General features: G+C 44.7%; 2 protein-coding genes and 2 long non-coding RNA genes across 11 annotated transcripts; 1 reads left to right on the forward strand and 3 right to left on the reverse strand.

Annotated features, from left to right (window-relative positions):
* The first annotated feature begins 8 nt into the window (after nt 1-8).
* Nucleotides 9-7,313, forward strand: LOC147186057 (uncharacterized). Of its 8 annotated transcripts, none has more exons than XR_015099268.1 (6): nt 9-236; nt 597-689; nt 3,044-3,564; nt 3,644-3,891; nt 3,997-5,114; nt 6,808-7,313. It is a non-coding gene; the product is annotated as an uncharacterized LOC147186057 (long non-coding RNA). The 8 variants fall into 8 exon arrangements; XR_015099267.1 differs by lacking the exon at nt 6,808-7,313 and adding an exon at nt 6,349-6,716; XR_015099270.1 differs by lacking the exon at nt 6,808-7,313 and having other exon boundaries at nt 3,997-4,292; nt 4,368-4,988.
* LOC147186058 (uncharacterized) lies at nt 6,782-7,845 on the reverse strand. Its single transcript, XR_015099276.1, has 2 exons — nt 7,584-7,845; nt 6,782-7,334 (listed from the first exon to the last, which is right to left on the reverse strand). It is a non-coding gene; the product is annotated as an uncharacterized LOC147186058 (long non-coding RNA).
* Nucleotides 7,846-9,552: 1,707 nt separating this feature from the next.
* Nucleotides 9,553-11,539, reverse strand: b2m (beta-2-microglobulin). Its single transcript, XM_086103113.1, has 3 exons — nt 11,371-11,539; nt 10,453-10,728; nt 9,553-10,287 (listed from the first exon to the last, which is right to left on the reverse strand). Exons 1-3 carry the CDS (start codon nt 11,432-11,434, stop codon nt 10,274-10,276), a joined length of 354 nt encoding a protein of 117 aa, XP_085959239.1. The 5' UTR covers nt 11,435-11,539; the 3' UTR covers nt 9,553-10,273.
* A 971-nt stretch (nt 11,540-12,510) lies between these two features.
* lemd3 (LEM domain containing 3) lies at nt 12,511-19,507 on the reverse strand. The gene is made up of 13 exons (XM_086103112.1): nt 18,285-19,507; nt 16,904-16,944; nt 16,708-16,777; nt 16,331-16,404; nt 16,136-16,215; nt 15,921-16,066; nt 15,696-15,797; nt 15,511-15,613; nt 15,216-15,394; nt 15,051-15,132; nt 14,883-14,988; nt 14,729-14,807; nt 12,511-14,115 (listed from the first exon to the last, which is right to left on the reverse strand). The coding sequence occupies exons 1-13, from the start codon at nt 19,495-19,497 to the stop codon at nt 13,961-13,963; spliced, it is 2,430 nt and encodes an 809-aa protein (XP_085959238.1). The 5' UTR covers nt 19,498-19,507; the 3' UTR covers nt 12,511-13,960.
* Between the last annotated feature and the right edge of the window lie 706 nt (nt 19,508-20,213).

The raw sequence follows: 20,213 nt of genomic DNA on the forward strand, positions 1-20,213 counted from the left end.
TGCGACGCGGAACTTAAACGCGGACCGGAACCGGAAACTATCCTTTGCTTGCCCTGAGGTCTTGTTTGCTATTTTTGTTTTGCCTGATTCGAACACGTGAGCTCAGTTATCTGAGCTACATTAGCGCAAAGTAAGGCATTTTTGTATTGTTTACGTGCGCAGTCGAAGACCACGACCACAACGAAGGAATGTTGCCGACACGTCTACGTGAAAGAGTAGCGACGTGTTGTGCCAAGGTAAGGCATGCTGAACTTTTCCTCGTTTTCACTGGATGCCCATCGAAAAGAATACTACAATGTTAAAAACAGAAACATTGTCTTCTATTTAGCGTGGTAGTGCGAATAGACCAAAACGTTCGGTTCGTTTCCACAATCTCACGAGACATAATGCGAATTCTTCTTTTTGTTAAAAAGAATGAACAGACGGCCCGTTGTAAAAACAGAAATAACACCACATTTCATAATACGTGACAGATAATTGCGAGTGTTGTCATACTTTCAGGGTGTTGTTTGGCAAACCGGGCCGATTTATGCAAATTTGCCCAACGCGTATGCAAATGACCTCACTCATCGCTTCTGCGTTCCTTTCCCTGACAGGCTGGAGGAGGGATGAACACTGCTGCCACCGACTCAAGTGTTCAGCACATGGATGGATCTGCACGACAATGATGGAAACCTGCTTTTGGACAGGTGTGTGCATTTTTTGGAGACCGAGGACAGCATGCTGTCTGCTTGAGGAGGTGTGTGTGGTGCTACTAAGGCATTTCATCACTCAAAAAATTGAACCAAGCAGATTTTGATTTGATTGAAACTTGCTGCAATTGTTGATAGTGGTGGCACAACACTAAATGTAAAGTTTTAGGTCAGTCGGAGCAGGATTTGACAAATTTGTTGCTGTCCTGTGAAAAACACAGATGTCCATTTTGTCAATTTCAAATGTTATACATTGATCGGTTGTTTAAACAAAAAAAAATTATTCAAAAGACAAAAATGGACATCTGTGTTTTTCACACGACGGCGACAAAATGTTTGTGTGTGACTTAAGTGAGACGTACAACACTGGCTGACAGGCTGTACAAGAAAGCAGCAGAGGAGAGCACCAGTTTTTGTGCTTGAGGAGGTGTGTGATGTGCCACTAAGGGTCAAAAACAATTTTTTCATCACTCAAAAAATTGAACCAAGCAGATTTTGACTTGAATAAAACTTGGTGCAATTGTTGATCATGGTGGCACAACACTAAATCTAAAGTTTTAGGTCAGTCGGAGCAGGATTTGACAAATTTGTTGCTGTCCTCTGAAAAACACAGATGTCCATTTTGTCGATTTCAAATGTTTTACATTGATCGGTTGTCTGAACGGAAAAAAAAAAATTCAAAAGACAAAAATGGACATCTGTGATTGTCACATGACAGTGACAAAATGTTTGTGTGTGACTTAAGTGAGACATACAACACTGGCTGACAGCGCCAATTTGTGTGCTTGAGGTGTGTGATGTCATTTCAGTGCACTTTCACCTCAGTTTCATGGACTGGATGGCACATGCGCACGCATCACTCAACGCTTCTGAACGTGTGCTTTCCCAAATAGTTGAAAATATTGCATTTTCTCCAAAGCACATGTTCAGAAGCGGTGAGTGATGCTGTTGCCTGCCTCCACGTGTGTCAGTGTTGTGCAGTCCAAGCTTCCTCAAGCAGACAACATGGGGTCCTCTGCTGCTGGCTTCAATGTACTGCCGGTCAGTTTGTGCCGGTGTGGAACTTTAGTCAAGCTTTGTTGGTAAAAGGATGAGACATTGTAGAAAAATAAATAAATGCTTGTCAATATATTTTTCAATTGGAGTCTCCGTGTTTCGTTGCTCACCGAGTTTGAAGTGGCCCTGTTATGGATGGCAACCGGACTTGTTGGTGTTGTCCTGGAAGACGTCTGGCCTCTCGTCCGAGCAGGCTTCCTCGGTTCGTGCGCAAACGCCAGAAAGGACAGCTCGCCCTTTCTGGCCTTGAGCATCGATCGACGAAGTCTGCTCGGACGAGAGGCCGAATGTCTTCCAGAAAAACAGTTGCCATTCATGCAAGGCCCTTGAAAATGGGAAAAGAAGCCCTGCCCATCAAGGGGAAGACCAATCAGAACGTGGCATGCAAAATTTAATTGTGTGGCCCCGCCCACCGAAACACCCTAATTGATATGCATAACCATGCCCACTATGTAAAATTAATAATCGATGCAAATTTTCGCGGTGGCTCCGCCCATTTCAAAATCCAGCCAATCAAAGGGCAGTATGCTAATTAATCTGCATAACCACGCCCACCCCGAAAGAAACCAACCAATCAGTGAGCTGCTCACATTGATCACTTTGCATAACCACGCCCATGATGTTAATTTACCGGGGTTTATGCAAATGTTTAATGTCACCCCACCCATTTCAAAATCCAGCCAATCAGAATAAAGTATGCTAATTAATTTGCATAGCCACACCCTCCTCCAACCGAATCAACCAATCAGTGACCCCTATTTTGCATAACCATGCCCACTATGTTAATTAGCCTGATTTTATGCTCATTAGCATGACTCCACCCATTCACATTCAGCCAATCAGAATGCAGTATGCTGGAAAATTTGCGTAGCCCCGCCCATCCCAAAACATATCAACCAATCAGTGAGCTGCATATCTTTCGTTTTACATAGCCACACCCACCATTTTAATTTACCATAACCCCGCCCACTCTCAAAACCAACCAATCAAATTGATGCATGCCTCTGAATTTGCATAGCCCCGCCTCTAAATGGGAGAGCCCACCAATCAGATCGCTTGCTGGTCATTGATTTGCATAGCCACACCCACTTCCTCCTCACCCCACCCACTTTTATTTTCGGAGAAATGTTTTCATTTACGAAGAAAAGTTCAGACAAGTTTTTTTTAATGTTTTTATTTTCAAAGAAGAAAAAAAAAAGACAAGAAAAAAAAAGACAAGAAAAAAAAAAGAAAAAAAAGAAAAAAACCAAACTTACAAGTTAGTTGACCTGTATGCTTTTTGTTGCCTGGTGAAGTCTTCAGCCCGTGGCAGCAGAAGTGGAGCAGCATGTGGACCTAAGACAAAAACGCCACTGGTGAGTTCAAAGTCACCTTCTTGTGCAGCAAATGTGATAATCAACCAGCAGAGGGTGAAGAGACGTCGGTCTTCTGGGACTCTGACCAAGTGCTCTCACAGCTGCATGAGCAGGACAATCACCGTTTGGCTCAGCACCTGGAAACAAACAATATTGGATCAAAGACGGCATTGAGACGGCTGGAGTTTCACGCATTCAACGCCAACTACCGACAGAAACTTGTTCAAGCCAAGTGTTGGACGACAGTCGCTGCTTGGTGAAGTGGACCTAAGAAAAAGGACACACAGTTACAGTGCATTTCTGGTGCAGCAAATTTGAGACACGACTCCCACCAGTGAGGAAGAGGACCTGGGAGGTCTACTGCAGGAATCGGACCTCGTTGTTGGCGGGGTGCTCCAAAGCTTGCTTCAGCCCCTCCGAGATCGCACCCTCCAGCTGACGACGCAGAAGCAAAATACAGAGTAAGCAAAGAGCCTCACACTCAACAATGTATTTCGTGCGACCACGTTTTGTTGTCATGACCATTTATTTCACTTGCAGGTTGCATATCACATCGCAGACCAGGGGGGAGAAAATATCCAGGCGGACAGTTTTCTGAGGCAGCGTGACGTCACTTCTGGAACACAAGACACGAGTCAGAACATTCACTCGGCATGGTTTCTGCGAGATGAAACCCGCTGCCACCAGCGCCAACTTCTCCAATTCCTCTTCTCCCAAAGTCTGCCACCTTCTGGATGTCATCCTCCAGTTGAGGAAGAGAAAGCCGATGATGTTCAGCTACATGACAGGTTGGCATGTTTTACCTCCCGACGCCTCTGCCTGAATGACCATCTGGGAGGGGGGGGGGGGGGGAAACACGTTTGCAATTGACTGTAGATTTGAATCTTCTGCAGCAGCCGCTTGGTGACAGTTGCCAGGTCTGCAAAGAGAAAATGATGCAGCGTCACAAGCCATCAAAAACCAACCAAGCGCTTCCTTGTGACAAGGTTTCACTTTGATGTCGTGGTGGGCCGCCGCCAGCTTTGATTTCTGGAGGGAAACGCCACAAGGCAAGAAATCTTTCAGACCCACAATGGCAAATTTGCTTTTCAAGTTTTGCCGTTTTCCCCATTCTGTGATGGAGGGAAGGTAAAAAATTGCAACCGCTTCAGTGGGCTCCACAGTGGACAAGCCTAAACACAAACGGGAGGTAAGCAATGGACCAGCCAAGCTTTCAATTGGACTGTTTTATTTGATGTGCAATGTAGAAATTTTCTCTGCCCAGCGTCTTGGTGGTCAGGGTGCAGAGTCCACCATGGCACTTGAACTGGAAGCCTCTGCACAGTCACATAAATTAAAAGAAAAAACTGTGCTTTGGCGTCACCCGGTGGACATACAGGAAGGAAAAAATGAGTGAAAGCACAGAATGGTAAAGTTACCTTTTTGACGGCCCCGAGAGACACGTCCCAGTGCAGCTTTGGGGGAACTACAAAAGAAATTTGTTTAAAAAAAAAATGTTCGCGGCAGCCATTTTGTTTTGCAGTGGCCAGCCTCATTCGCCGCTGTCTTGTTCCTGAGGCAGCTCTGGATGAAGTCAAGATGCTGTTCAACTGCGCACAAAAAAAAAAAAAAAAAAAAGTCAGACAGAAATAGTGAATGCAAGTCATTTACGATGTCCTTACCGTCCTTCAGTCTTGTGCAGGAGCGATACAGCATTCTGAGGCCAGACTCTCAACTTGATTTTTCAAGCAGTCTGGAGAGTGCAGTGAACAGTAAGGTTGGGTACGGAACTAACTTTTGACATTTGTTTGTTGTGCGTTCCCACCTGAACAGGTCATCACTGGAAGCCTCCGCTGGCGTAGGTCATCTTCATTTTCTGAAACATTAAAACATGACATCAGCATAATTGTATGCGTATGAGTGTTTTAGGCTTACCAGTGGCAAGAGCAGGGCTGAGCTGAACACTTTGGCAGTGGTCTGCAGCATGCTGGGTGGGCTGAAGAGAAAGAAATAGTTAGCAACATGACATTTGGTAAGCACAGAGAAACAGCCCCCCCGGGCCTTAAAAAAAATAAGTGTCCAAAAGCCTTTAAGAGTTAATTTGGCCAATCATTTTAAGATGAAAGCCTGTGGACAGAAATGACACAATTACAACATGGTAAGAGCAGAGTCTCATTCAAGTTGTGGAAATACAAACGCTAGCAACTTACCTTCTCAGCATGCTGGAAAGGGGAAATTTTTTTTGCAAAACTAGTGTTAGTTCAATCGAACTTAGTGCCATTTAAAATTGCAGGTGACTTACTGTGGAAGAGTTGAACAGGCTGAAAAGGTGAATTAATGTTAAGTTAGAACGACAAGACAAAGAAAATAAACTTTAAACGTTCCGTTTGTCAACTGCCGGGAACTTACCTTCTCAGCATACTGAAAAGGAAAAAGAAAATTGCAAAACGAGAGTTAGTTCAATCGAACATAGTGCCATTTAAAATTGCAGGCGACTTACCGTGGAAGAGCCTGAAAACGTGAATTAATGTGAAGTTACAAAAGTTAGCAACGACGAGACTAAGAAGAAACTGTAAAAGTTCAGTTTGTCAAACGCCGGCAACTTACCTTGTCAGCACGCTGCAAAGGAAAAAGAATTGCAAAACGAGAATTAGTTTGATCTTACAATGTGCCATTTAAAATTGCAGGCGACTAACCGTGGAAGAGTTGAACAGGCTGAAAAGGTGAATTAATGTGAAAAATTAGGTAAGAAAATAGTTAAAACGTCGAGTTTGTCCAACCTTTTAGTCATCGTGTCGACGTGAAGGCGTCCCCCTGGAGGTGAAAGAGACCGTTTGTTCAATTAGTCGCAGCTTAAATAGGTTTTCGCTAACGACGTCATCACGTGCTGTTTTTTTCAAAAGCTTTATTGAACAAAGTAGAAAAAAAATAATTGTAAGAAACAAATTTGAAAGGAAAAAGGGAGGCAGTAAAGAGGTGCTTGAGGTGAGGCTCGAACATGCACTCGCCGGACCATAGTGCACGTGCTTAACCATTAGGCTAAACTCGCTTGGCATTTCCGGTGTTCGGCGTACTATTTATCTCTTTTAACGTTACCACGCGTCGGTAATACAATTGTTAATCTCAATAAATATGACCAATAAACAGGAATTTTTCAAACCGAAGATAGTCGAGTGGTTAAAGACATCACCTTTGGTTCGTTTGTTCTCGTGTTCGAATCCCCTTTTCTCCTCATCTGAACTTATGCATCGATCTTCCGCCGGCAGTGAGGATCGAACCCGAGTCGGCCGAACCGGAGGCAAACATTTAGACCACTTGACCATCCAGACTGAGTTTTTCGGCGACTTCAGTGTCCTTCTTTAAGAACTACTTAGGTTTTACACCAATATAAACGTCCCGATCTATGTAACTTCTTAACTCCAAGCTAGTCTAGTGGTCTACGACGAGGCGTTTGGTATTGACGGTCCTGGTTCGGTTCCAGGACGTTGCCTTATATTAATGGCACTCTTTTCGATCACGAGTCAACCCCATTTCTCACTGAGTGTAATTACTCCAGACAGCCACAGGAGGGCAGTATTGTACCCAGCACCTCGTGCTTTTCCCTTTTCCTTTGATCGGACTGGAGTTCCCCATGCACACTTTCGTTTTTTGTTTGTGTGTGAGAGGCTCACTTGAACAAAACGAACATCAACAAGTATCGTTTGTTATTTCATCTTTATTTGAAGGAACACAAGATGACAAAGAAATTTCACATCTGGAAGTCCATGCCACTGGGAAGCAGTATCGCGCATACACAAACGAAGACTTTCGATTGTAACTCTTGTAAATAAATCAGTAACTTCAGTAAGTATTTTTTTTGGGGGGGGGGGGGGGTTGCACAAAAGTACATCACCACACCTTTTAATGCAACCCACTAGAAAACAAACAAACAAATGTGTCACTGATGAAATCAGAAGTCCAGCAGGGAAGGTCCAAGATGACTCACTGAGGGGGACCCCAGATCGAATTGGCCCAGTGTCACCTTCCATAGAGCAGCCAGTCAACTGGAAGGAATGGAAGGAGGTTGCGGGGTGGGGGTGCGTCGAGTGTCTTCCCTCATTTTTGGACGCGAGAGCCGGAGATGATGGACGAGTGGATACGGGGGCACCGATGGGCAGAGGCGGCGTGGCACAAATGGGGCGGGGGGTGGGGGGTTCTCCACATTCCTGTGATCACCGCAGACCTTTGACATCAAACGAACCCCTCAGACCACCTTGAGATGCCATCCATATTTGGGTTATTTTGCATTCTTATTCCAATCCGATGTGTATAATGTCGTTGTTGTAAAGCACCAGCGGTACAAATAAGACTGATCATGGCATTCATTTTAAATGTGCTCATAATAAAAAACGTCATTTTGCCAGCCTAAAACTTTCACGTGTCCATTCTTCAAACGTGAAGTTTGACCACCGAAGCAAACATTCTGACACCGATTTTAATCGTAAAGTTAATAAAAACTCACCTCGTCCGCGCCATTCATAGCGGTGACATCCCGTGTCCATGATGTCACTATCTTAACTGACGTACGGGGGAACATCTGAGAGAAACGTGCTTGGGTCCGTTTTAGACCGTCTCGACAAATAACAGGCACGAGTGTCACAAAAGCATGATTATTTTTCTGCTGAAAGTTGGGTAAATGCCCAAAATCTCGTATTTACACTGGTGGAGCCATCCGTCGGCGTGCATTAACCATTTCCGGGATGCCGACCTCCGAGCTTCCGTTGTAAACAATGAGTGACGTCAACGCTGTTAAATCAGCAAGATTAAGGCAGATAACACCAAACGTCCTGTTATGCTCTTATTTTGAAACCCCCTCACACAACATCCGGTGCAGTAACATCCAACTGACGCTAACTTTTTGACAGCAACTGCAATCGTAGGAGGTTTTCCCATTATACTTAGTTGCCGTGATAAGATTTTTCAATGTGTTATTCTTGGAAAGAAAAAAATGCATTCTAGTTACAATTTGATTGTTTCTGGTTGTATCTTAATTTTTTGTTTGTTTTGGTCTAAAAATGTCGAAGCTTTCCTTGAGCCTTCGTGGTTCTTCTGCCCTCTACTGGCCAACTTTATGAATGGTCGTTCTCAACCGGTTCTGCTGCATTTCTTCTGAGAGATGAATTCATCACTGCCCAAATTATTTGTTCTTATAGGGGACTACTTTCTGTAATTGATTCTTCGTCTCAAGGTGGAGCAGATCTGCGGCCAACAATGTGTTAAAACTTGGTCATTAGAACAAATAAAGACAGTATTTGGTTTCATCATTTCAGAAATAATGTTGATCAGATATACTTACGGTCTTTACTCCGCGTAAACTCCAACATGCACAAAATACCAAGTACGGTCGCGCAAACGTCCGTATTCATCATTTTAAATTCAGTTGATCGATGATTTGATTTAAAACCAAGCGAGCAAATAAAAGTAAATGTCTTATTCCTTTGTGTTGGATTTTATTTTAAGGTATTATTCCTCTCTGTTAGTTGTGTTTGTTCAGACACTTGAAAGAAACAATACAGAATGCTGTTGAAGGTATTTCCTGCTGAGTGTGATTACAATCACCTTTGGTGCCCCCTCACCCCCACCACTTTTAGGACCTCTCCAGAGTACATGTCAACATCAAAAGAGGAACTGTTTTCTCAAGTACTGTATCTGTGTTGCAGCTATCGAGGGACTGCGCCTTGCTATGAGTACTATTGATCCCAGTCTCTTTCTGCACATCTGTTTGCACACTTAAAACAACGAACGTAGTGTTAAGATTACATCTTCTTCCTCCTTGGTTGATTAACGGCCTCCAAGTGTCTTCTTTGTTTCTGACTTTTTCATAAGGGGCAGTCCTGCCCGCCTCTCATTGTCATGTTGTCTCGATATAATCTTATGACTGTTTTTTTTTCTACATTTTTCTGACGAGATCCGAAACTCTCAGGAGCCCGAATTGATTCGTAAACTGGAGAAAAGAAAAATAAACTCTTCAAAGGTACTGGACATCGACTCCAGCCTGCATTTGGATAAGCAACATCCTCATCATCCAAAATTAACGAACACGCGGAGGAAGAGAAAGGCCGCTCTTCCCCAACAATATGAAAAAAGATGGCCGTACTTTCTCCTCCTTCGTCAAATACAAATTACATTAGTTACTCACGATAACAAAGTGTTGGCAAGTAACTAAATCAAATAGTTGCTCTCCTGAAGTACAGCACAATCGTCAAGGACACCATCATGCGAAAGCGAGTGATAGAAAGTCACTGAAAACTTTTTCTAATGACCTTTTAGCTTTACATTTAAAAACAAAAAAGCTTTACCTTCTCGTCCGACAGATATCAATAATTTTTTTTTCAACTTCTGTGGACGACTTCACGATGCAGATTCGAATGCGTCTTTGTTTACGCTTTCATGACTAATACTGTAAAAAAAAAAAAAAAAGTGCATACAGCTCAAAAGTGATTCATACTTTATTCACCCAAAAAAGATGACACATTAAAAACATCAAATATCTGCTGCCAAATTTCCACAACACGATTGTGAGAATCAGAATCAGAATCACAATCATCTTTATTGGCCAAGTATGTAGAACACACAAGGAATTTGTCTCCGGTATAACACGCTGAATTAGTATCATCGTAAACAACAAATCATTATACCATTTTAGAGTAACCAGTAGCAGTATTTGTAGTACAAGAAGAGTGACTACGTCAGTGACCGTTTAAGGAGTTAATGGCTAGAGGGAAGAAGCCGTTTAAGTGTCTACTGGATTTGGTGCGCATGGATCTGTAGCGTCTGCCTGAGGGGAGTAGTGAGTCTGTCAACACCAGATTGCTCAAAAAAAAAATATTGGTCATGATACTTGATCATGAGTTACAAACCACACTTTAAACCCCCCTGCCCCCCCAAAAAATGTAATCGTTCCTGAAAATGAATTGCAGGACAGTGAACAGAACACTCAATCTGAATTATTGTCACAATTTCCTTGGGAACGATATGGCCCATAAATGACTGATTGTGAGTTCAGGGATCGGATTGGGGTAATGACCGAGTTGATTGAAAATGTCCGCAAGCTGAAACCAACGCCTGTAGCAGAAGAGAGAATGCAGAAGATGTGTCATCGTGGCCAATCAAGGATTTTGGCTGTATTGTGACGCAATGACTGGCCCCTGCTCACATGTTGGGATCTGTAAGAAAAAAAAAAAAAAACATGCACCAGAGTGACAAGTGAATTTGCCTTTAGGGATTAAAATGAAAATAAATAACAACAACAACAAAAAAGAAGACAATTCCCCAGCTGTCTTTGGGCAAAGTTTCACTTTGGAGGTTCCACTGTGATCAGTTGAACTCACCCCAGTCAATAACCTTGGAAGGATTCGACGAATGAGTGACCCGGCAGATGTATTTGTCATCCCTCGTCGGCGTGAAGGGAGCATACTTGGTCAGATGGAAGTGCCAGTTCTTTCCGAAGCTCAAGTCGGTCTCGATGGCATCGACCATCTCCTTTCCGTTCTTGAACAACTGAATGGTGATGTCAGGGGGGTGGAACTGACTGACGTGGCAGATCAGCGTGTTTGGCTCTTCGAACTTTCCCGGATGGTGGCTGTATACTTGCACCATTGGGGATTCTAGATCAGAGACAAATAAAATCACTTCAGGATCAGAATTAACCAAACTGGTAAAATGGGAGTCAGCACACATCAACCAAAAGCCTCTCTGGTTCATAATTCTCTCCATTGTGGCGAAGGCCTTTGCAGCATGATGCAGCCTGCACTTCGCTTCACAAAAACTTTGAACAGGAGTGTGTAGATTTTTAATACGTACCGTAACCAGTAACTGCTTTGCAGAGGTCACAAAAGTACTCACTACTTACTTAAGTTGTTTTGCTCTTCACTTGTCTTTTTATGAGCCGTAAAAATGAGCCATAGAAAGTAAGTACAGATGTATTTTTAAGTATAATGCACAAAAGTAAAACATTTACAGAAAAATACATTCAAGTGTGGGAAAAAATGACTTTGGTAAAATATTTTTGGGAGTACAGTACTGTACTGTATTCGCGCTGCTATGAACGCGGAAGGGGGTGGAGCAAATTCCGTGAAGAGGTTCCGAGAAATCGAAACTTAAGCCGAAACGCGCTATATGTTTTTGGGTGATATTCATTTCTGTACAATCTGCCTTTTACACAACTCGGAGCATTTTGTTTTGGAGTTCCCGATTTAAAAAAAACACAAAACAACAACACTTCAAATAACGTTGAATCTTATACTTACGGAACTTGGAGTCCACTTTCCCGTATACAGCAGCCAGAATGGCACAAATCACCATGTACTTCATATTTGAGAACACCAAGGACGGAAATTCGCCCAGGATTAAAAGGTGACAGATGCGGAACAAGCCCTCGAAAGGTTGATCAAAATCGAAAGTAAAACGCGCAGTGCGCAGATCTTAATACCAAACTGAGCCCGCCCACTCGGTTTCCTGCCAATCATTATATTCGTTTACTTTAACCGTTTCATGCGCACTGTAACCTGATAAACTGTCCACTGTCGTAACCGCTGTCCCTGAAAGGGTTCATGTTTAGAGGTTAGCAAGTTTGACTTCACGGAGGGCATTTCCGGCATGAGTGCCTTTTTTACAATATACAATACAATACATGCTGATTTATAGTTTATATACACATACACTGTAATATTGTTGAGCTATCACTCACGTTCTACAATAATCTGTATTTTAAGGCACCGAAACTAGCAGTTTATACTTGGAAAATAAATACCGCTCGGGTTGGGAAACTTCTTGTGCGCAGTTCTGAAACACTGTGCAGTGACGCTTTTATATGACGTCACAACAAAATGTCAGTTTGTGTGTTATTTCCATTACGTACGTAGGTCAATTTTATCCGCGCTCATTTCAAGCAAAGGGTGTTAATTCTAGGCAAATGTGTATATTTAACTCTTCTCATCATATTGAACCGAAGACAACGCCGTTGGCTCATTTTTTGTGTGTGACGAAAATCATACACATACGCAAAACAATGCACGTCATCGGGTATTTGTTTATCTTTAAAACATTTCCAGATTTTTAAAATAGATATAGGCGTTATAGTTCAAGTAACGTGTGCATTTTAGGTTTTTCCGAAGAAAACAAATATGGTTGTGTCCTTTTCTTGCCTCCGTTTTGGAAATGGAATCATTTTATGAACAGCATTGACCCCTTTTGGTCACATATTGAAGGTTATTTTCGATCATTTTTAAAGTATGGCAGTTTTCAAATATGTATTTTAAGTAACGGTCATATTGTCAAAACTATTGGATTGGATTGTATGTTTATGTGGATGCCCCCCCAAAATTAAATCTAAAAATACCAAACACCATTTGTGCGTACAATTTAAAAAATCAGCCAAAACAATGACCTTATAATGGAAAGTGTTCTTTATTTTGTTTTACACATCCTGAAAATTGTCTGGCAGCGGATGTAAGGTCAATCCTTAATGGGGGAGGGAAGCTATGACACATTATGTAACAGTTCAAGTGACATTAAATATTACATCACCATGGCTGATTTAAAAAAATAATAAATAGAGGAGCATTTGGTTTAAGAAATGAGAGATAACTGCTACAAAATACCAAATCTCAGATGTCAAAACAAAGAAAAAACAGAACTACATCTATGGCCGGCTTTCCTCAACCCCTTTAAACCGGTTTCAACAATTTTCAAACCTAGTACATTCCCCCCACAGCGATGCAGTGCCCATCTTAAAAACAAACAGGAAAAAACAGCAACAACAACAAAGCACACATTTAAGGCACGGTCGGGATGTCTGCTGCAAACTGTTTTTGCACCAGGTTTGTGAACATCTGTCAATGTGCATCGTTCGTACAACTATACACTGCAAATACTGAATGCGACTTTCAATTCACTGCATTTACAAACATGAATCAGGTGCATCTTAGTGTTGGCAAGAGGCGCTGTTAACAAATAAACAAAAAAAAAGCAGTTAGGTCTCTCTCGGAATATTACAAATTACAAACTATCAATACATTTAGAGTGCTCCAAAGGTCACGGTGGTATAATTTCATTTCAAAAGGTGGGGTGGGAGATGATGGACGTATTACAAAAAAACAAACAAAAACTTTTATGAATGAGCGAAAAAGAGCCAGATTTGACAAGAGGTAAACAATAACACAAAATCATGACATAATATTGGGATTACAACTGAAGAAAGCTTCGGGCAAATGTACAAGACAACACTCCCTGATTCCGTTATGTCAGGAGCACTGCTAGTTAAGATGGATGTCGACACGAAAGAAAAGGAACAAACAGTGGCCGCATCATCTTAAAAATCAAAACAAAACCAAACAATATCGACGCGAGGGGGGCGGGGGCAGAGGCTTGTGGTTCGCTCTTAATGCATTCAATTATTTAATCGTGCGTGTGCCGTCATTCCCATGAATTTACAGCATGCCCTCTTCAAGTCTGCTCATGCCTTCCTCGCGTGAACAACGCTGTTCTCCGGAAATAACGAGAGCAAATCAACACCCGCTGTATTTGGGACGCCGGCATGGAGGCGTTGCGCCGAGGCATGCAAGCAGCCACGATACAGTATCATGCGCGATAGCGGGAAGAGACGCAACGATTGTGGAGTCCTCGCGCGCGCGTTTGAAACCAAGCCAGGGGAAATTTGTTTACATCTGCGAGTTTCGATACGAACGCTGTAGAAAACCCAACACTGGAAAAAGCCTCTGGGGGGGGGGGGGGGGGGGGGGGGGAATAAGATAGAAATGTTAAAAAAATAAAACAAAACCCAAAAAGTTAAGTCATCCTTGTTAGAAAGGACCGAAAGAGGGGGGAAAAAAGTCGATCTTAAGAAAAGCCTGAGAAGTTGTGCGAGCTGGCCGTAGCGTTGGCGGCGTTTGCGTGGAGGTTGGAGGCCTTCAGGGGTGAGACGCAGGCCTGGGCCTGCGGGAAGCGCTGGTGGTACCGGTCCAAACGCAGGTATTTCACCGTCACCAGCTTACCTGTTGCCGTAAAGAAAACCAAACGCGTCACTGAGATGCGACTGCAGCTGCCCGCTCATTATTTTATTTTATTTTTTTAATCATTGGACGAACGCTATGCCATTGTTTCAAGGGGAAGGCAAGAATTTTTATTTTTCAGTTTATTTGAATGAACTCCTGACTAAACGAAGGAAGGAGGAGACAACCAAGACTTCGAAGGATATTTTAGCCCCTTGTGGATGTGAGCCTGCGATGTTCGTGTGCCTTTTGTCTTTCATCTAGTTTTGTAATGCCATTTGTATTTACAACTTTCACGTCAGTGTTTGTGACCACTTCTCATGACTTTGTTACAGCTGCAGCCTTTGTGACGGCTCTATGTAAAGAAAGCTGTATCTCTTGTGTTCGCTTTAGCGTGGCTCCATCTAGTGGATGCATAGCGCAACTGCTGCCACTATTGTCTCTTCTAAAGTGCGCCCAGTATATGAAAACAGTACCACACCCAGATGTAATTTCGGTTGGTTTGTTGCCACTTCCTCTATCAGGCTTTGTGATATGGCCCGAAAAGAAAAATGTGATTTCCCCTCCCCAAAAATGTTCTCTCGTTAAAAATTCGGAAACATAATTAGTTACCTACCGTCAAACCAAGAGCCATGCAGTGCCTTGAAGGCTTTCCCTGAGTGCTCCGCCGAGAGGCACTTCACGTAGACGCAGCCCTGTTGACAAAGAGCGGGCAGGGGTGGCGATGAAATCACCGAGGGTCGACAGGCGGCGGGGGGGGGGGGAAATACCTCTCGAGAGTTCTTGTCGACTGTGATGTGGACGATGCCGTTGTTGTCGCTGCACTTCTCCAGGATGGCCTCTTGGATGGCGAGATCCCAGTTCTCCCCGACCTCCCTGAAAACAAATGATTTATTATCGGCGGGTATGAAAGAAACCGAAACGAGCAAGGCACTCACATGACCGGGTCGAACATGTTCCTGATCTTCAGACACGGCGTCAGGCTATTTGGCGGGGAATTCCGTCGGTCCAGAGGGAACGCTGAGAATTGAAAAGAAGTCGGGCTGGAAAAATGTCGAATCGCGAGTAGGTGCGGCGGCCATTTTTTTTTTGGAGTGCAGTACCTTTCCCCTGCCAAACTTTGGAAGGAACGGAGGAGCTCTTGTCGCAACTGAGCGAGGGCTGGATCCACCGCCAGACCAGGAAGTCGGATCCCCCGATTTTCTGGCTCTCCGTTCGAATCCTGGATTCGTTGGCCGACAGAAATTTCACGGCGCGCTCCCAGATTCTCTGCATTTTCTTCCTGCGAGACCAACAAATGCATTTTTAGAAGCCGACAAACGATAATAGTGCCTGTTCTTTTCATGTATATGGTTTGGGTTTAAAAATCACCCACGAACAGATGATTTTTGCACTGACCGGTCCTGAGGCTGAACGAGGGAGTCTCTGACGTGGGGGATGGGCAGGCAGGGCTGAAGATCTTGGTTCTCTTGACAGGCGTCATTATGGCTTCTTAGGACGTCTGAGCAACAGGGGAAAAAACACCGTTGCGCTCATCATTTGGCCCTCTCTTCGAAGTTTCCGGCACGTGACGCGCCCCTTACCGATAATCCTCTCCACCATGTGATACATTTGTCTGGTTTCCTCCTCCTGTCTCTTCCAGCGATACTTGACGTAGCACACCAGACCCCACACGCCGCCGACCGCTGCGCACAGACATGAGAAGACGTGTTTTCCACGTGCGCCAGGGGGCAAATTCCTCTTCAAGCGTCAAGACATCCCCACGCGAATGTGGATGGCGACGCCGAAGAAATCAGTGGACGTCCTACCGGCTGCCAGGAGAGAGACTCTGCTGATGACGGTGAGGAAAGCCCGGCGGAAGCGGCATGTGAAGGCCATCCTCGGATGCGTGGACTCCAGCCGAGCGACCTCTGACGCGTCAATCATGGGCTCGTCGGCTACCTTCCCGGTCAGCCTGCAAAGCGCGACGCCAAGCGCCAATTAAACCGCCGCCGCCGAGAAAACGTAAATTACCATCCGTTACCTTATCCCAACATCCTGGCCTGTCTGGATGATCCATTCGAGAGACATGTAGATTAAGTCTTCAAACTTCTCATTCTGAGCCTGGAGATTTGACAAGACAATATGAAGCTCGCCCGCGTGACGACCGCATTTCACGACGGACCTCGAACACATCATTGTGGTTACATTGGAACAGGACATTCATGAATGACTCTACCGTCAAATATGCAGCGGCCTCATCGATGGACAGACTTCTGTTTGGATATTGCTGGTCTCCACAGTCATGTTTGCCTGCAAGCAAAAAATAAATAAAAAATTAGGGGTTCACACCCACTGGAATCTCAGTATGTATAGCATTTAAGCTATTCCTGGCTGTTAAAATCATAATACTACCAAAAGGACGCATGTCCAAGATTGAATGGCAACGGTCAAAGCGCGGACCCCTGCGGGACGCCATGACAGATGTCCTCACACACAAGGCGCATTTCACAATGGTCACGTGGTGGCAATTGGGTTGAAATTTGAACGCCACCCCCTTCAACTAGATCGAGACCAATTATAAGCAGCTTTTCAAAGCGAAACGACGATACCAACCGGCAATGTGCGCCAGATGGTCGTGGAGGTTGAGCAGAAGCTTCAAGATGAGGTCCCTAACGGTCTTGTCCTGCAAATGGGAGTAATTCACACATTAAACAACAAACAAGAATCTTGATTTTCTTCTGTGTTATTCACAGATGTTGCAAGGCACACCGGGACAGTGGACAGCAACAAAGGGGACATGTGAGCTTACGTGCTTGGCGTCGAACTCGCCGCCAAAAGGGTGACTCTTAACTGCAAGAGAAGACCAAAGGATGCAGTTAAAAAAAAAGCCTGAAAGTGAGGACACAAGCTCGACCGGTTTTGGCAAATGTGCCGCTTCTGCAACAAGAGAGCATGTTCGGTTCGAGACAGCCATTGAATAAGTGAGTCAGTGTCTATACATGCCAATCGTCACCACATCAACCACTTCCCATCACCAAGGCGCTTGGCTGAATCGGATCATTTTGTTTTTGCGACGGCAAGGCCAAAACCAAGACTGCCGTGACCGTGCGAGTTATCACTTCTTGACAAACGTTTGTCGTTTGCAAAACTGCATCTTGACACGACTTGACATCCCTTGACATGCATCGAATGTCTCCTTTGAAACAAGCAGGTCCAGAAAAGTGTTTCCACTTGAGCTTTACAGGCTGTCATCAATTTTTAGAGAGACCGTAATTAAGGCGCATGTCAACCTGCGCTCCAGCGGCCGCCGCGAAGAGGCCGAGCAGGATGACGTCATGCTGCTTTGCACCAAAAGTTGAGCCCGATTCAACTATTAGATGACTTTGCTCGCCCTCCACCTCAGACACGCTGTCAGCCATAATAAAACCTCCCCTGCACCGCTGCTTTCAGCGCATGCAACCAGCTTCATTTTTATTCGAACGGCTATCACCCACCCCCTCCCCACAGAACTTCAAGATGGGTTTCTGCCATTTCTGTTTTCTTATTTTTAATTTGCAAAGAGCTGTTTTGTGGCACTTGTGCAGACGGAGGAGCAAGTGCAGGGCATCACTGATAACTCAAGTGACTGCTAGAAGCAATAAATGGTGAAGTGGAATTTTCAGATCCGTTACAGACACGTGGCAATTTTTTTCTCATATTTTTTATTCCCATCAAAAATGTTTGTCTTTATCATTTCTTACTTTACTTTGATGTATCTAAAGTATCGGTGTACCTGGTATCGATGAGCACTCAAGGAGAGTACTCGTAGTGTCAGAAGACCACCCTCAATTAATTAGCCAATCCCGATATGATCATGTTATCCATATTTGATTTACCACCACGTATATTTTTGAACACCTGATGAAATGTAAATGACGAGCAGTGTTGCGTTGCCGTGCCAAGCATTTACATCATGTAACATCCCTGTTTTGACAGGCATGTAACGCATGGTCAAAAGATAAATCAAAAGGTTGATTTGGGAAACTGGAATTTGTTTGCGCTTTTGGCACCCGAACGCACGTAAGGCACATTCTAATCCTTCATTCCTGTTTGACTTGTACTGATTTGATGTGGTTTCTTCTTCGCGTTCTATCAATTGCATTCAATTTAAATTTGCGGGTGCGCAGGAATCACATTTGGGTGATACTTACTGACTCCATCTGCCTCCGGTGACCCCGTGCCCCTCATCCTGAGGTACATGAGGCCCAGCACAAGGAAGAAGAGGCAGGCAGCCGTGAGCAGAAACATGGACAGGTAGTGGGCACTGAAACCGCTCGAGGTGGCCACCTCGTCCCTTTTGAACTGCTGGAAAAGCTCATCGTCCGGTGCGGCTGGCAGCTTCTCCTTCGGGGGCTGGCTGTACGAGTGGTTGGGGGTGCTGTGGTTGGAGTGGTTGGCTCTGTAGATGTTGGCTAGGCTGTTGTAGTTGGAAAATCGCGGTCTTAGCCCGACGCTGAAGCGATTGGGGTCCTCCCCGTCGGCGTGGTTGTTCTTCTCCGTTTCTCCTCTGTGGTTCTCCAAAAGGGACACGTAGATGGTCTTCCTCTCTACGCTTCTCTTCGCGTCGTCGCCCTCTTCCCCCGCCTTCCGTCTGCTCAACATGTTTAGACTCCCGGGTGGGCTCGGCGCCTTCGCGTGGCCCCGTCTGGGTTCCAGACCACCCCGCCGTCGGTCTCCACCAAGGCCCCAGACCTCCTCCGCCTCCTCTTCGTCGGAGTCGGAGTAATTCCCGGCTAGCTTGCTTGCGTTTAGGTGTGACGCTCTGCTGCCATTTAAAGATCGCGAGGACTTCTCTTCACCCCTTTCCAACTCGTCTTCGGATTCGTCGTAATCCCTTCCATCCCCTTCGTGACTCGATCGAACGCCGAATCCCCAGCCCGAGGAGACTCGTCTGTTACCCCCCGGAGCCAACGTAGAATTGTTGCTGTTCAGTGGACTCCCCGCGCCATGTCGACTTTTCTCTTTATCGAGCTTTATCTTCGCAGGGGGGCTCCTTCGTGGCGCTCCGTCGCTGTGGTTGAGAGCCTTCCTTCTCAGAGGAGCTTCGGCGTCGGACTCGTCCGAGCTAAAGCCGAGGACGGTGGACTTCCGGCCCGGTGTCCTGCTGGAGCTCAGGTGCGTGACGTTGTGGCTGGCTGGCCTGGCTCCCGCCGTGTTGCCGCCGCCGCCGCCGCCACAGTTGCTGTTGACCGCCGCGCCGCTGCGGGTTTTAGCGAGTCGAACTCCTCGCTGGTGCTCCTCACGAAGCTTCTTGAGTTTCTTCAAATACACCGGCCGAGTGTGTTCGGTAACCGGACCCGGAGTGAAACCGAGGCGCTTCAATTCGGAGTAAAGCTCCTCGTCCGTTAACTGCGTTGACGCCATCTTGGTCCAACTCTGGCAAAGGACTTTGGGGCGGAAGTGACGTAGCGCAAAGTGACAGGCTGCTGTGTTCTAATTGGATTAGACCCAAAACTTTGGCAGACGTTAAAACACGCAAAGCGGACTAAAGACCGTCTTTGATTGCTTTTTCTAGTGTTAATATACTAATCTATGATGAAAGATAACCGACAAATGCGAAATTATATAAATGTACACTACTAATAACATAACTTCCAAAAAATCAAATTACAAAGTATGTTATTTTGAGTATTTATTTGCAGAAGTGGTCCAATTTGTCTCCAGAAGATTTGAGGTTACTTTTTTGAGCAGGATGTTTACATTGTGTACTTATTCAATCTAATCTTTCAACACGGATAAACTACCTTCTCTCTTTATTCCGTTTAATTTTTTTTTGAGGAGCTACTGTCATCAAATATCTCTATAGATGAAAGCCAATGTGCAATCACGCTCTAACAAGAAGAGCGCGACGCTGATTGGTTGTTGACGATGACGGATGAGGAGTGGATTGGTTGCGTGAGCACACGTGACTAACTTTAACGCTCCTCGCGCTGGATTCAACACGTTTGAGAAAATCGAAATAAAACGTCCACTTTCCCAAATTTATGTTTCTGTATTCACACCCAATATGCATATTAAATAAGTAATACTGAAACATGGAAGCGCGCTACCAACAACCCAAATGTAGCCGCCATCTTAGA

This window comes from Hippocampus guttulatus, chromosome 22 (genome assembly GCF_054856545.1).
Source record: "Hippocampus guttulatus isolate MCC_2025c chromosome 22, RoL_Hgut_1.0, whole genome shotgun sequence".
Lineage (NCBI taxonomy): Eukaryota > Metazoa > Chordata > Actinopteri > Syngnathiformes > Syngnathidae > Hippocampus > Hippocampus guttulatus.

What these genes read in the sequence shown, in the direction of transcription:
- lemd3 (XM_086103112.1), bottom strand. Translation starts at nt 19,497, where the DNA reads ATGGCGTCAACGCAGTTAACGGACGAGGAGCTTTACTCCGAATTGAAG. An exon ending in CATGGTGGAGAGGATTATCG is followed by an intron (nt 15,614 to 15,695) that starts GTAAGGGGCGCG and finishes CCTGTTGCTCAG; the next exon opens with ACGTCCTAAGAAGCCATAAT. An exon ending in TCGACAAGAACTCTCGAGAG is followed by an intron (nt 14,808 to 14,882) that starts GTATTTCCCCCC and finishes CTTTGTCAACAG; the next exon opens with GGCTGCGTCTACGTGAAGTG.
- b2m (XM_086103113.1), bottom strand. Translation starts at nt 11,434, where the DNA reads ATGAAGTACATGGTGATTTGTGCCATTCTGGCTGCTGTATACGGGAAA. An exon ending in GAAAGTGGACTCCAAGTTCC is followed by an intron (nt 10,729 to 11,370) that starts GTAAGTATAAGA and finishes TCTCTGATCTAG; the next exon opens with AATCCCCAATGGTGCAAGTA.